This window comes from Adiantum capillus-veneris, chromosome 7 (genome assembly GCF_014529385.1).
Source record: "Adiantum capillus-veneris isolate H3 chromosome 7, ASM1452938v2, whole genome shotgun sequence".
Lineage (NCBI taxonomy): Eukaryota > Viridiplantae > Streptophyta > Polypodiopsida > Polypodiales > Pteridaceae > Adiantum > Adiantum capillus-veneris.
The window spans coordinates 5,533,907-5,549,393 of record NC_140937.1 but is presented as its reverse complement, the minus strand read 5'-3'; the positions used below and the strand labels follow the sequence as shown (position 1 = coordinate 5,549,393).

At 47.7% G+C, this 15,487-nt stretch overlaps 1 protein-coding gene across 3 annotated transcripts in view; it reads left to right on the top strand.

The window, feature by feature from the left end:
- LOC147453381 (chaperone protein dnaJ 15-like) overlaps window positions 1–15,286 on the top strand; it is a 110,107-nt gene extending 94,821 nt beyond the window's left edge. For all 3 annotated transcript variants that reach the window (XM_086515574.1, XM_086515577.1, XM_086515576.1), the window contains one exon: window positions 14,491–15,286. In XM_086515574.1, coding sequence (XP_086371700.1) covers window positions 14,491–14,688 — 198 coding nt within the window. In that variant the 3' untranslated portion in view covers window positions 14,689–15,286. The remainder of the gene's footprint in view (window positions 1–14,490) is intronic.
- The last annotated feature ends 201 nt before the right edge of the window (window positions 15,287–15,487 follow it).

Here is a 15,487-nt window from a genome sequence, read left to right as displayed (position 1 = left end):
TGTGGTCACTGACGTAGAAGCGATCTATCCGAGATAGATTCACTCCTCCTACCCCGCAGTTAGAGCAAGAGAAAGACAGGCTGTCTAGGGGTCTCACAAAGCCTGAGTGCTGCCAAACATCAGAAACCCTCATGGTCATACATAGCCACTCCCAAGCTGCCAACTCAGCCCTGTGCACCGTAGCATGGCCACCTCCAATCTTGTCAGAGGGGTCCTCCAACATGTTGAAGTCCCCCCGACAAACTATTGCTTTGCGTGCGGCAAAGACTCAACAACATGAGACCAAAACTCTGCTCGTGTACTTGCCACATTGGGCACGTATATGTTCAGGAAATCCATGAGGCAACCGTGAACCTGCATAGTAATCCATTGAGCTTTGCCTGGCACAGTAATACCTTTTGCCCACAATGGCTTGCTGCCAAGAATCCACAATAGTCATACCTCCCTAGATACCTCGAGGTCCAAATGCAGATGAGCCGTGCCGCACAGCGGAAAGGAGAAACCTACCGTTGTATCTAGAGCCGCAGTGCCTCGAGCTGCTAGAAAGAGGACATGGACTCGAAAGCAAGCATCTCCAGGTCAGAAGAAGAGTCACCGAGGAAGCGTGTGAAGCTGTAATCGAAGAAGTCCCATCGTTTGCGAATGTCAAAGTTGGTCAAACCTCGAGGGATTGCTGCTAAAGGAGAGGTCTGAATGAGAAGTGGCGTCCTCAGGTGGGGCTGTCCCTCTCGAGCCATGCGACTCGTAGCGAAAGCACTACCAAGAGATCGTCTCGCTGCGGATGTGTGTCCAGTCCCCTGCGTCTGAGGAGTGTGGGATGGGTCAGGTGATGAGGTTGAGGGCCCCACCGGGGAGAGAGGAGTAGCGGGAGGTGGAGGTGAGGATGGAGGAGAGGGAGGCGGAATAGAGGCGTCTGAAGATGGGAGGAGGGGGGGGGGGGGGGGGGGGGGGGGGGGGTGGTGGTGGTGGTGGAGGGGGCCTCCTTTTGAATGGGGTCAAAACGGTTCCGTGTCGGAACCCAATGCTGCTAAGCTGCAGGAGGTTGGCCACCGAGGGGGACAGTGTGGCGAGCTCGTCCTGCTGCCAACCGTCAGCTATCTGATCGCTGGCCTCTGTCGAGGTACCAGCCTGTGTGTCTTGGGTACCTGTTAGTTGGGCATGCTCAGCCTTGGGAGGCTGCGCATGCGTTGGGGGTCGAGATCTCCTGCGAGGACATGCCTTTGCTAAGTGGCCCATCTGCTTGCAAATGAAGCACTGGTTCGGGAGACCCGAATACTCCACACTTTGTCTGATCCAACTGCCACTCACTTGAGGCAACAATATCACCTTCGGGAGGGAGTGTGTCTCGAGCAAGAACCCGCACAATAGGTGAACTTGCAGCCTTGGTCACAACTGAAGGTGCACTGTTTAGTGGACTCCAGAACTGTCCCAAACATGGAACCAATCTTGGGAAGTAGAGGGAGGTACTCTCTCCTCAGGCGTGGGAAGCAGACTGAAATAGGCAAGTCGGCCTCCTCCTCAAGCACATCTGTAGTAGGGTGGAAACCATGATATCGAGCAGGCTCATCGATATCACCTTGGCCGTCATCTTTGGAGACTCGAACTCTATCTGATAATACCCTCTCCCGAGGATCTGGACATGGGTGATCTTGCCCACATCGAAGAGGAGTCGGGCCTGAAGTAAATCTTGAACATCACATCGGCTGGGTCGAGTGCCAATAATCTTGCAGATAACTGAGGTGGCTTGCAAGCGTTCCACCTCGACCATCAAGCTCGCTTGCTCTTCTGGCTCTGCGGGGTCTGGCGAGGGGGCTTCTGAGGAGTCCTGTGGTGGAGCAGGGGCCGCTAGTTTGGGTGTGCTGCTGTCGAAGAGGGGGCGAATGTGTCAAATCCTTCGCCAATAGGCTGCAAACAGCCCACAACAAAGGGGAGGGGGGGGGATGTGGTAGGTAGGGGGAGTGAGCGTGTGGAGTGAAGTCGGGATGGAGAGGTAGCGCGTGCACACGGCTGGGTAGCGCTACCTTTTTTTTCGGGGGGGGGGGGGGGGGGGGGGTGCAGGGACTAGGGCAGCGGGTTGGGGAAGAGCAGGGGCGACGGTAGCGCGGGATGGGATGGGGCAGGTAAGACGGCGAGAGCAAGATGGGCGGCGGGAGTAGGCTGGTGAGCAGGTCGCCGCGGGTGGGGTGGGGTTTGGGGGGGGGGGCGGTGAGGCTGACGATGGTGTGCGATGCAGCAGCAACAGCAGCAGCAGCGAGGAGGGCCACGTCCGACAATATGGTTCACCTGCATTGTTTTCACAACAGGACTATTCGAGTGGTGGGGATGCAAGAAATTTAAGCTACTAAGTAAGGGATAATCCTCCAGCTCGGAGTAAATCAAGCATTGGTTGGTGTCGGATCTCCTCAATGTTCTCCATGGTCGAAAACCTAACTAGTTATCGTACGTGGCACGCCAAAATAATCCGTATCGTCCTCTGTAATCTCCGTCTATGCTGGGATGCCCTCCTCTATAATTGTGGATGCTTGGATCTCCCTAGGTCCATCGCACGGTCAATTAGTGTGCATCTAGTGGAGGTGGGATCCGTCAAACTCAGTTGTAGAGCCTGTTTGTCTAGCTGTCTAGTGGTAATGGCTGGCTTGAAATAGTCTGTAACCTGCCGCTGAGTTTGTCTCTCTGGTTGCCTTAACAAGCAATCTTTATGTCTCAACTCAAGGAAGAACATACCCAAGCATCTATGATCTTGGTATCCCAGAACTTGTGAAAGTGGTCCAAACCCTCCCTGATTAAGCAATGGAATGGCTTGCCAAATCTCATAGCATGAGGAGCTTCTGTCTCTGGCTCCCTATGGCATACAGGACTTAGCGAGAACTCCTCTATATCTTCGAGGCTCAATCTCAAGCTCGTGTGAGGATGTGTGTATCTGGCCAATACCCCATATGATAAATGTGTATCCATATAGCTGGGCCTGACTACAAAGCCATCTACGGTGAGTTGGAGAAAATGTTCTTTGTAAAACGCCGTCTTCGTGCCCAACTCGTGAGTAGGCTCTATCCAAGTCCTGCTGGTGTCCATCTGAATCAAGTCCTGGTGGATAAGTCTAGTAATCTATGTCGTGTCATAGTAAGAGAGGGGTCCTCCAAAGAGTACCGGAAGGGAGGCAGTCTGTCCATGCTAAAACCATGCATCTGGAACCAAGAAGTCATCTGTCCATAGCAGCAAGCCGTGTCTCCCTGTAAGGCCAACTGTCAGTAAGACTCAAGAGCAAGGCGTGCATATCTGTTTCTGGGAAGGCCCCACAAGTATGTATGAAAGAGACTGGTGTACTAAGTACCTCAATCACCATTGGAGCGCCAGCTAGATCTGCTTCAATAATCTCATGAGGTACTGAGGCCTTGGCTCTTATCATCGAGGAAATCATAGATACCAAGGGCTTCTCCATCCCTCTCCCTTGACAAGCGATTGAAGGGCCCCAAATCTGCACCCCATACATCATAGCTGAAAAGGCCAAAGTTTGGTTTGAGGTTCTTGAAACTGAACTTGCGAACACATCCTCTCAAGTCTACCCAAGGCTGCATAGTCTCTGGTAAATCTAGTCTCTGCTACTCTTCTCAGCAAAAAAACTAGCCCACTGAAAACTACCCACAGATAAGTATATGCATCTGTATACTCCACAATCTCCTGCCCATAGGTAAATGTGGTAGCTGACCTCTTGACCCACTGCGGTGTGGTGTTAAACATCGTAACCTTTGTTTTACCAAGGTTGACAGACAATCCACTATCCTCCGCAAACACATGTAAGGCATCCAAGTGGCACTGCATTCCCTTTGGGGAGTCAGAAATCAACACAATATCATTAGCATATAACAAAATTGGGATTCATGTCCTTGCTAGCTGTGCTCCTCTGTCCCCTAGTCTTTGTATTGTAATCAGAGGCCTCCTCTACATACATACCAAACAAAGTAGGAGAAAGTGGGCAGCCGTGCTTCACTCCAATAGTGGAGTCAATGAGGGTAGAAGTCCCCTCAGGAGTGCGTACCTGCTCCACAATTGATCTGTATAAGGAGTACCCCCATGACCTGCAATCGCCGCATCAGTCTAGCTCTGGGTACTGTATCAAAAGCTTTGCGGAAGTCCACAAAGCTACAATATATCCATTTCCTATGTGACTTGCCCTCCTCAATAATGGCTCGTAGAGTAAGGATGTGATCCAGAGTAGAGAAATCCCTCTTGAAACCTGCCGGTCATTCTGCTTGTATGCTCTGTCTCTCTGCCCATTTTCTCAGCTGTTGCTCGAGAATGGATGCGTCTAACCATGCTAATGTGTGATCGATCATAAAAGTACGGTAGTTCCCATGCTCGATAGGGTCTCCTGTTGTCACGTGCACAGCTAACCCTATGTGTATGTGGACAAGCTACTTCATGGCAAGGGTTCAATTAGTCTAGATTAGGAAGTGATCTGGCACTTTTGTGAGTCTGTTTGCAAACCGTGCATGTCCAGGCACTTAGAGTAGATTCATATCCTCTGGTTGCACACAACATGATCATCGGATTTCCATCAGAACCCATTAGGAGCATTTTTACAGTGCATAGACCTATTTTTTTCCCATTTTAGCCAATTTTCACGTATTATTTTTAAGTGACTTTTGTTGGGAACTAGGTAGGGCAATTTTGATAAGCAAGTACATAAGAAACCTAGCGCTAGCACTTTCTGGCAGAAGAGCCAGCAGGAACACCTTGTTCAACATGCACCTTCTCAGCAAGATTCCCCCCCCCCCCCCCCCCCCCCCCCCCAAAAGACCAGCCTAGAGTTTTTGCTAAGATCAGCCAGAGTTTTCATCAACAGCAAGCACTGGCGTTTTTGCATTGCAGATCAGCCCGGCGGTAGGTTCCGGCATGACAGCCTAGCGTTTTGCAGATTGCAGGCCCATCTGATGACAGCAGGACAACAAGATCACTAGCGTTTTTTCATCAAGTACCAGATCAGCTCCTAGCGTTTTTGGGTCAGCACAGCCCCTAGCGTTTTGCAGATTCTCCGCGACAAGGCCACAAATTGCACGAGCGTTTTCAGTTTTCAGCACCTAGACATCGCAAAAGAAGTTCCGAACCTCGCAGATCTTGAGTTCTTGCAGCAGATTCTCGCGACACGGTCAGATCAGCCACAGTTTGCAGTTTCAGCCCGGAAAACACAGATTTTAGCATCTGTGTTTTCAGCGCGTCGTCGTCGCATCGTCGTCATCGCCATCGTTACCGACATAGAGTCAGAATTCAGCAGATAAAGATTTACAGATTTCAGCCATTAGCGTTTTCAGATTTCAGCCCGTCTCGTTGTCGTCCTCATTGTTGTCGACATCGTCGGCAAGTCCAAGCATTGTAGAGATTTGTGCAATCAATAGTAGACCGCTTTCGCCATAGAGAGTGGGGCCTTCGGAGGAGGGTTTTGACAACATTCTGGTGTCGTATTCTTCTCTCTCTATCTCTCAGTCTCAGCACCTTCATTCACAGTGTTTACCACTTTGTTTGTGTCCATTGCACTCTCTCACTAAAGGAACGAAAGTCTCTCCCTTCCGTAAGTAAAAGGAACCCTTGAGCACAGTTCGGAGCACTCATCTTGAGCAAAGTTCAACATTCACTTCCGTTGCACCTTACACCTGCCTTTAGGATAAGGACAATAGTAGATAAACTCCCAAGTCTCAAGCAAGCCCTCACACATAGCACGATTGAACATAATAGCTAGAAGCTCTGCAAGCATCTCTGTGGCATGAATGAAATGCTCGGCCACTAATCCCTCATGATCATAAGCTCTTCCATGCTTCATCCTATCCATGGCTTTCCTTATCATCTCTACTATAAAGAAGACATGTGCATGTGGGCATGGATCTGGTGGATCCAGTAGAGGTGGCTTCTGCGACACTGTATATAGGGATGCTGCATATTGGCCCCACACCTTCAGCGAAGTAATAGCTAGAGCGGGAGAGGATTCATCTACTAAACGCTGGAAGATACGCGGCTGTCTATGAGTGACGACTCCCAAAGAAACCTCTCTCTGTAGTCGGGCTCTTAAATCTCTGCACTCGTCATCATATCATCTATTCTGGGGCATAGTCCCAGAACTGCGTCTCTGCTCGGGCTGTGTTTGTGTATAAGCCTCCCTAGCAACATCCTGTATAGGGTCTGTCAGAATATGGGTGTGCTCCTCCAAAGGTCGCCCTGGATCCTCTGCGCATAGGCGTCTTAGGCTGCCTCTCAAGTGAAAGTATATCTTGTAGGACCTCCTGCGAGTGTCCTCCGAGTTGTGGTTACGGTGTTAAACACCATAACCTTGGTTTTACCCAGGTTAACAGACAATCCACTATCGTGGGCAAATGTGTACAAAGCATGTAAATGACGCTGCATTCCCTCCTGGGATCAACACAATATCATCAGCATATAACAATAGTGGGATCCATGTCACTGCCAATTGTGCTCCTTTGGCTCCATCCCTCTCAATGTAGTCAGCAACCTCATCCACATACGTGCCAAATAGTGTAGGAGATAGCGGGCAGCCCTGTTTCACCCCAATAGTGGAGCGAACCAAATCAGAAATCCCCTCCGGAGTGCGTACATGTCCCACTACTGACTTGTCCCAAATCAACTCTTTGGGTACTCCCATCTCTTGCAATTTGCGCATCAATCTAGCTCTAGGCACTGTATCGAAGGCTTTGCAGAAATCCACAAAGCAACAATAGAGCCGTCTCCCATGCGATCTCCCGTCCTCAATAATGGCTCAAAGTGTCAGAATGTGATCAAGAGTAGAGAAACCTGTCCCGATTGTCTTGCTGCCCGTACACACTCTCTCTCTGCCCATCTACTCAACTGTTGCTCAAGGATGGATGCGTACAACCGTGCCAATGTGTGTCCAATCATGATAGTGCGGTAGCTCCCCGGCTCCATAGGGTCCCTTGACTTGAAAATAGGTACGATAGTGGACAAGTATGAGCTAGGCCCTCGTACATGGTCCGCTTGAACATCATTGCTAGAAACTCTGCAAGCAGATCTCTGGCATGTATAAAATGCTCTGGTACCAGGCCATCGTGATCATATGCTCTTCTGGTCTTCATCCTGTCAATGGCTTTCTTTACCATCTCGGCGATAAAGAAAGCACATGTGTGTGGGCATGGCTTTGGTGAATCTGGAAAAGGTGGCTGCCCTAAGACTGTGTAGAGGGATGATACATGCCGACCCGAGACCTCCGTAGAAGTGATGACTGGTGGAAGAGAGTGCTCATGGAAGAGTCGCCATGCTTCACTTGAATCCTGGCTCAAAAACAACTGATATAAATCTTGCTTTAGTCGAGCTAGAAACGCCCTCTTCTTCCGTCGTACCAAACGTCGAGAAGCAATCCGTGACTGCTTGTGAGTAATGACTCGTAGAAGTACCTCCCTCTGAAGTCGGGCTTTGGTCTCTCTGCACTCCTCATCATACCAGCTATTCTGCGGTGTGCTTGTCGTCGCCGCACAGGCTCAGTGTGTGGGTATGCCTTTGCTGTTGCACCTTGTAATGTCCTTGTTAATATATAAGTGAGCTCCCTGAGAGGCCTCCCCGGATCCTCTATGCATAAGCGTCTGTAGATACCATCCATGTAGACAGAATCAGTCTCCGAAGTAAAAGTGTATCGGGTATGTGTAGATGTTTGTGCCAGCCGAGCTGTGTTGAACTGGAATGAGACGGTAAACGTGAAGAGGGCATCGTCTACTGCTACCCCAATAGGCGTGGGCCCGACTCTAAAGTCTTGAATAGAGGGTATGAAACTAGGCTTAGTCAAAACATAATCCACTGTGCTAGCCCCATGTCTATGTGGGAAACAAGTGAACCCACTCGACGTTGGAAATCTTTGGAGGTCATTCAAGATGGCCAGTCCATGTGAAGTCCCAAAATCTATCAGATAACTCCCATATACAGTGTGCTCTTCATCCTGCGAACACCTTGCCAATCCCATATCACTGACATCCAATTCTCTCAACATTTCCTCTGAGGTATCATAGAAAGCTGTTTGAGACTGGCCAGTCATGGCATTAAAGTCTCCCAAAAGAATGACATCTCCATCCCTAGAGAACTCCCATATGTTCTCATCCAATATCATGTAGGGTGATTGTTGCTTGGGCGATGCGTAATGAGATGTGCTGGGGGCAAAATAGCATATTGCAATGTAGAGTGGCCTCCCTGTCTCCGCTCTCACTCTGACCCACATATATCTGGCCTGCTCATCTCTCCGAACAATACGAATGAGGGATTGAAGCTCCTCCGTGAATAGGAGTGCCACACCTCCTAATCCCCGTTCTCTATGCGTTGATCTCACAGCTTGCCTACAAGTAGTCTCCGAATGATATCTCGTCACTCTGGGTAATGTGCTGCCAGGAGTTTGATGCATTTCTGGGTAAAAAATAATGTCTCTTCCCTTAAAGCTATCCTCAAATGCGCCTACATCCAGCTTCATTGATCCATTACAATTCCATGCTGCCATTTCAAGGGTGGTCCCATAGGTCTCGCACCGTCACGTAGTGTGTTTTTCCAACACCACTACTCTCCCTCCCTTGTAGAAAGCAATTTTCCCTTTCTCCTCCGCCGCCTTGATCTCTGTCATCAACTCTTGCATGTGTGCTACCTGTGTTAGAGTGAGGTCATCACCCAAAAATATCCCAGTTTGCTTGAGTGTTGGTCTTTTCTTTAGGAATTCCTTCCTAGCTTCCAGCGTAGGGAAACGTATAATATGAGAGAGAGAGAGAGAGAGAGAGAGAGAGAGAGAGAGAGAGAGAGAGAGAGAGAGAGAGAGAGAGAGAGATGAAATGATATATTAACGTGCAAAAGGCCAAAATGACCTATGAGACCAATTTGTTACAAACTTGTGAATCTGGTACCGTGTCTTACAAAAAAAGAGATACTAAAATGAATCTAGAAGTGCTACTAGCTCAAATTGTGTGGAATATGTGCGATCACTGATACAATGAGTGCCCAATACAAGAGAATGATACAATGGGTGATGAATCCATCCTCATCTGTACTCTGGATGTCGACATAGTATGGCTCGAATCCTTTGTTGTAGTCTCTGTCGATGCTATGAAGCGTCTCTCCTCAGTCGTGGGCATCTCGATCTCCCTAGTTCCAATGCTCGGTCAATGAGAGTACCGTGGATGTGAGTATGAGCTGAGCTTTGGAGTGGTGGATGCTCCTTTATTTGTCTAATGTTTGGTGTGAAGAAATCAGTAATCTGTCTCTGGGATTGTCTCTCCAGATTTCCTCAGTAAACTATCTCTGTGTCTGTGTAACTCAAGTAGATACAAGGCAACACATCTCTGGTCCTGATAGCTCATGACTCTCGAGAAGGGTCCGAAGCCTTCTCTGAATAGACAGTGGAAGCGACCCCGTATCTCGTAATACACTCTGCACTGACATATATAATGTGTCTCTGTCTCAGGCTATGTATGACGTAGGCGGCATATCCTGCTAGCTACTGGTATCCCTTTGAATCTACCAGTCTCAATCTCAAGCTGGTGTGAAGATGCCCGTACTTGACCAATGGCACACTGTAACCCATGAGATAGATGTGTGTCCATATAGCTGCGAGGAATCACAAACCCATCCCCTGTGAGTTGGAGAAGATGCTCTCTATAGAAAGCCATCTTTTGCCTACTTCCTGTGTCGGCTCTATCGATGTCCTCTTGGCGTCCAACTGGGTCAGGTCCTGGCGAATGAGTCTAGTAATCTCCACCCGTGGAAGAGACAAAGATGGTGCATCAAGGGAGTATTGGAAGGGAGGCAAGCTGTCTATCTGGCATATCTGTCTCTGGTAGTATCCCATAAGCTGTGCATAAAGGTGACTGAATTTGGCTAGCTCGGCTCGAATAATCTCATGCGGCACTGAGGCCTTAGCCCGAATCATCCGAGCGATCATAGAGACCAGAGGCCTCTCCGTACATCTCCATCCATCTGTATTGCCGAATCTCCCATGATGGTCTACTGAGGGTTCCCATACGTGAACTCCGTAGAGCATAGCTGAGGTCACTAGAGTGTCAAAAAGCCATAGCTTTGTTCGCGGTTCCTGAAACTGAACCTGCAAACACATCCTCTCCAGGCCTCCCAGGTTGCATATGCTCTCGTCAGTCTAGTCTGTGATGCTCTCCTCAGTGAAAACACCAGTCCACCGAAAACTATCCCAAGATAGGTATATGCATCTGTGTACTGCACAGTCTCCCGGCCATACGTAAATGTGGGTGCTGACCTCCTGACCCACTGTGGTGTGGTGTTGAACACCATAACCTTGGTTTTCCCAAGGTTGACAGACAATCCACTGTCATGAGCAAATGTATTCAAAGCATCTAAATGACGTTGCATCCCCTCTGGAGAGTCAGAAATCAACACAATGTCATCAGCATATAGTAACGGAATCCATGTCTCTGCTAGCTGAGCACCTCTGTCTCCTTGACGCTCTACATAGTCTGAAAACTCATCCACATACATCCCAAAAAGAGTTGGAGATATGGGTCATCCGTGCTTCACTCCAGTAGTGGAGTGGACCATGTCAGACATTCCCTCAGTAGTGCGTACCCGCCCCATCACTGTCCTGTATAAAGCCAGAATACCCCATATCAGCTCTATAGGCACACCCATGTCCTGTAGTCTGCGTATAAGTCTGGCTCTTGGCAATGTGTCAAAGGATTTGCGGAAATCCACAAGGCTACGGTAGATCCTCTTGCCATGGTGTCTACCCTCCTCAATAATAGCTATGAATGTCAGAATATGGTCAAGAGTCCAGAAACCTCTCTTGAATCTTGCTTGCCCTGGTGCTCGTATGCCCTCTCGCTCTGCCCATCTACTCAGCTCCTGCTCAAGAACGGATGCATACAGCCTAGCCAATGTGTGACCAACCATGATGGTGCGATAATTCCCGGGAATCATGGGATCCCCTGACTTGAAAATAGGCACAATCGTAGACATACTCCAAGTCTCAGGAAAGCCTTCATACATGGCTCGATTAAACATCATAGCAAGAAGCTCTACAAACAAGACCATCATGATCATGTGCTCTCCTTGTCTTCATCCTGTCAATGGCTTTCCTTACCCTCTCGGCAATAAAGAAAGTACATGTCTCCGGGCATGTCTCTAGTGGGTCCGACAAAGGTGGTTGCCCTGATACTGTGTAGAGGGATGTGGCATATTCCCCCCACGTCTCTGTGGAGGTGACCGCTAGTGGTGGTGAATGCTCGTAGAATAGCCTCCATGCTTCGCCTAAGTCTTGACTCATAAATAGCTGATACAGATCCCGCTCTAGCTGAGATAGATAAGCCCTTTTCTTTCAACGCACTAGGCGGCAAAAGATAATCCGTGACTGTCTATGTGTGGTAATACCCATGAGCACTTCCCTCTGTAATTTGATCCTCGTCTCTCTACATTCCTCATCATACCAACTGTTCTGGGGCATGCTCCCAGACCGTCTAGGCTATATTTCATAGCTCTCTCTATATTTCATCTCCATATACACAGAATCGGTCTCCCTCATGAGGTATACCAAGTATGCGTGGGGACCTCTCCTAATGGAGCTGTGCTGAACTGAAACGTCAGGGTGAAAGACATGATAGCATGATCAACTGCCACTCCAACTGGCCTAGTGCCCACCATGAAGTCCTGTAAGAATGGAATGAGACTTGGCTGGGCCATTACATAATCCGTTGTACTAGCACCATGTCGGTGTGGAAAGCAAGTAAAACCTCCAGCTGTTGAGAATCTTTGTAGGCCATTTAAAATGGCCAATCTATGTGCAGTTCCCATATCTATCAAGTATCTGCCATACTCAGTGTACTCCTCATCTTCTTGTGATAGTCTGGATAGGCCCATCTTTGTAACGTCCAGCTCCCTAAGCATCTCCTCGGAAGTATCATAAAATATTTTCTGGTGATGGGCAGTCCTAGCATTGAAGTCCCCTAGTATGATAATGTCACCATCCTTAGAAAACTCCCATATGTCATTATCCAAAATAGCAAAGGGGGACTATCCTCTAGGTGATGCATATATTGACGTACTAGGAGGAAAGTAACAAATAGCAATGTAGAGGTATTTGCCCGTCTCTGCCCTGAGCCTCACCCACATGTACCTAGCATGTTCATCCTTGCGCTCTATATATATCAATGGCTGCAACTCCTCCCTGAATAGAACTGCCACTCCCCCTGAACCCCATCCTCGATGCTCCGATCTGGTTTCCTGTCTGCAAGCTGTCTCCCATCTATATCTGCTCACCTGTGGCATGGATTGCCCAGGGGCTTGATGCGTCTCAGAGTAGAAAACGATGTCTCTCCTTGTGAAACTATCCTCAAAGGCACCTACATCAAGGCGGAGTGACCATTACAATTCCAGGTTGCCATCTTTATTGTGGTCCCATAGGTCTCGCACCGTCATGCGGAGCGTTGCTTCAATATCACCACCCTTCCATCTCTGTAAAAAGCAATCTTCCCTTTCTCCCTTGCTGCTCTAATTTCCGGCATTACTTCTTGCATATGAGCAATTTGCGAGAGGGTGAGGTCATCTCCAAGAAAGATGCCAGTCTTCTTTAGAGTCGGTCTCTTCTTCAAGAAGTTCTTCTTCGCTTCCATGGAAGGGAAACGGAGGATGAGTGCCCTTTCTTTCGAGGTTTCTCCGTTGCTCCCACTTTTCTTATTGCTCACTCTCCAGGCCCTTGTATGCGTCTGCTCGTTAACCCCCACCAGAGTCATGATTTCTTTCACCTCTTCATCCACATTATCTTGGTCTCTGAGGCCACATATCCTTACGTGTAAGGCTTGCACACGTCTCCTTTGCTCCTCTTCTAGTGTCAAGTTAATGATGGTTGGTGTGGGGGAGGGGTTTATTTCCTTGCCCTTTCCTTTCTTGACAATCTCGATCCATTTTTCGGCCTTTTCTGCTTTTTGTTGTGTCTTTGTGATGGCGTCTACCCACGAGGTCGTCATTTCTTTTTGTTGCTCCCCACCTTCTTTGATGGCCCGCACTTGTTCTTTAATCGTGCTAAGCTCTTCAATTACCGAGGGTTGAAGCTCTCCCTCTTCGATGACGCTCTGCGATCGCACCTCTACAAGCTCTTTCTTGAGTAGTGCGATTTCCTCATCTTGGGCCTTCACACGATCCTCAAGTGTATGTATCGTGCTTTCCTGTGCCGCCACGCGCTCGTCGAGTGCGTTAATAGTACCTAGGAGGGGGCGATTGATCTTGCTGATAGACTCACACATTTCTTCTTTGCATTTTTGAATGGCATCCTCCATAGGGTCATCCTTGCCATTTTGTTTTCTCATGATTGAAGGCCGCGAAAGGAAAGGGAGAGAGATAGAGAAGTGAAGAAGAGGACAAAGCTTTTTTAGAGAGAGAGAGAGAGAGAGAGAGAGAGAGAGAGAGAGAGAGAGAGAGAGAGAGAGAGAGAGAGCTGGATGATGGGTCATATAGAACTCTGATTCACTTATAGGCAACCTGTCCTCACTGTCTGCTCTCTGTCTAATTCGGCACTGCTGGGGGTGCTTCTCCATCCTAGCTATAAGATTGTCCCGATGCATGTGCATCTTTAGCAAGAAGAGGCGGAGGCATCTCTGATCCTCAAATCTCATGATGCAACTGATCCGTCCAAACTCCTCCCTAAAGAGGCAGTAATATCTCCCTCTGATCTTATAGTATATGGGACATCTACATATAAAATGCTCCTCTGTCTCTTCCTCTACTCTGCATAGTCTGCAAGTCGTGTCCTCTTTGGGTATGCCAGCTGCCCAGCTAGCCTCGACCTGGAGTCTGAGTGACGATACTAGAAGCTGGTCTTCTGGCCAGAGGAAAGCACCTAGTTTAACGGTGCCCCTCATGGCATGTGACATGTATATCTCCATACACCCTATCCTCTGAACGATTGCTTGCTGTGTAATCTGTAAGAAATGATCTCTATAGAACTTCATCTTTGTGGAAAATAGAGTCGGTGGGTAAGATACAGTGTTCTTGACATTATTTACCCAGACAGTACGCATGGTGTTTTCATTTCACCTCCCATGAGGACTGCAAGCCAGATTAGCGTCTTTTTAAAATAGAGTGGAGATGGAGTGCCAGAGAATGAAAGATAGAAAGAAATTATTAACATCTTCTAAGGGCTCAATTGGTTGATGAGGCAAACTATGTAAAATTCACAATGTCTCAATGGTCAGAAAATGGATAGAAAGCTGAAAGGTAACCAGAGAGTAAATCTTGCTATGTAGTTATACGCCGTGAGTGTTGCATATGCAGATTGTGCCATCTTCACTGATTGCCTATTTACTACTAGATTAGGGGAGGTGCATTTCCCCTCAGAGTTTGGTACACTCAGAGGATGAAGCAAAGTAACACTACTAATATTGGCCTCTTTAGGCTTTGCGTGTTGGCTATGAATGAGTAGGTCTAGCTGTCTGACGTTTGGTTGTTTTGGAGGTCTTTAATTACTGTAATCACATCCATTTTCAGGTGGACGAGCTTTTGAAATCCAGGGATATAATTCAAGCCTCATTTTCAACAATTCCCAACAGCAATGGTTTGAGCACACCAGTTGGTGAAATGAATGCAGGGACATCCACGGATGACTCCTCGCTAGAATCTAGAGATAAGGCGAGCAAGAGGAAATGGTTTGGAATGAACTTCAAGGTGGAGAAGAAATTTGGGTAAGAAAGTGCCCGTTGCAGGTGATAGGTGTGTAAACAGTTTCTGCCAGTGCCAGTCCTCATAGAAAGTAGGTTCTGGTTATCTATATGACCACCAATTTTGATACAAAAGGGCAATGGCTTAACAAGGGCTAGTAGTCTCATCTTTGAAGATGACACTATTGTGAGTTGTTTGTGATGAAATTGGATGTGGGCACAGCCATGTCCATTGTATGTAAATATTTTTACACTACAAGCAGGCTGTAAAGCATTCTTTAAATCCCACAGATATAGAATGGTCTGTGCCATTTTTGACTCAGTGTGGATAATACCAGCATTATTACCATCGGATGTATATATTCTTTGTAAGAGTCTCACAAGAGGTCTATCAAGTTTCTCTGCTTACTCCAAATTTCCATGCAGTGTGATTAAACTGCACCTAAACGCTCCAGGATTTTCAGATTTTCTGCAAGTTGGCATTTTAACATTGGCTAATCAAGAAGTGATACTCCACATCTTGCTCCAAGTCCTCACACAAGTAGTTCACATAATTGGACATCGTTGCAGCCACCTATGATGCTCGCAAGGACATTATCATACAACCCCTAAATCAATTGATCGAGTATTCAACTTCATTAATAGACCAACTGGTTAAGCTTTACATAACATGTGCAAATACATAAGCAAGACAGAAGATGAGATAATGCGAGAGAATTGAGCAAAATACATAGCAATAGAAGAGCCAAAAGCATAGCTTTTGAGTCATTTCTTTATTGAAAATTTCAATTGCTCAAGTGACTTTGAAAGGAGAGAAATTTATTAGT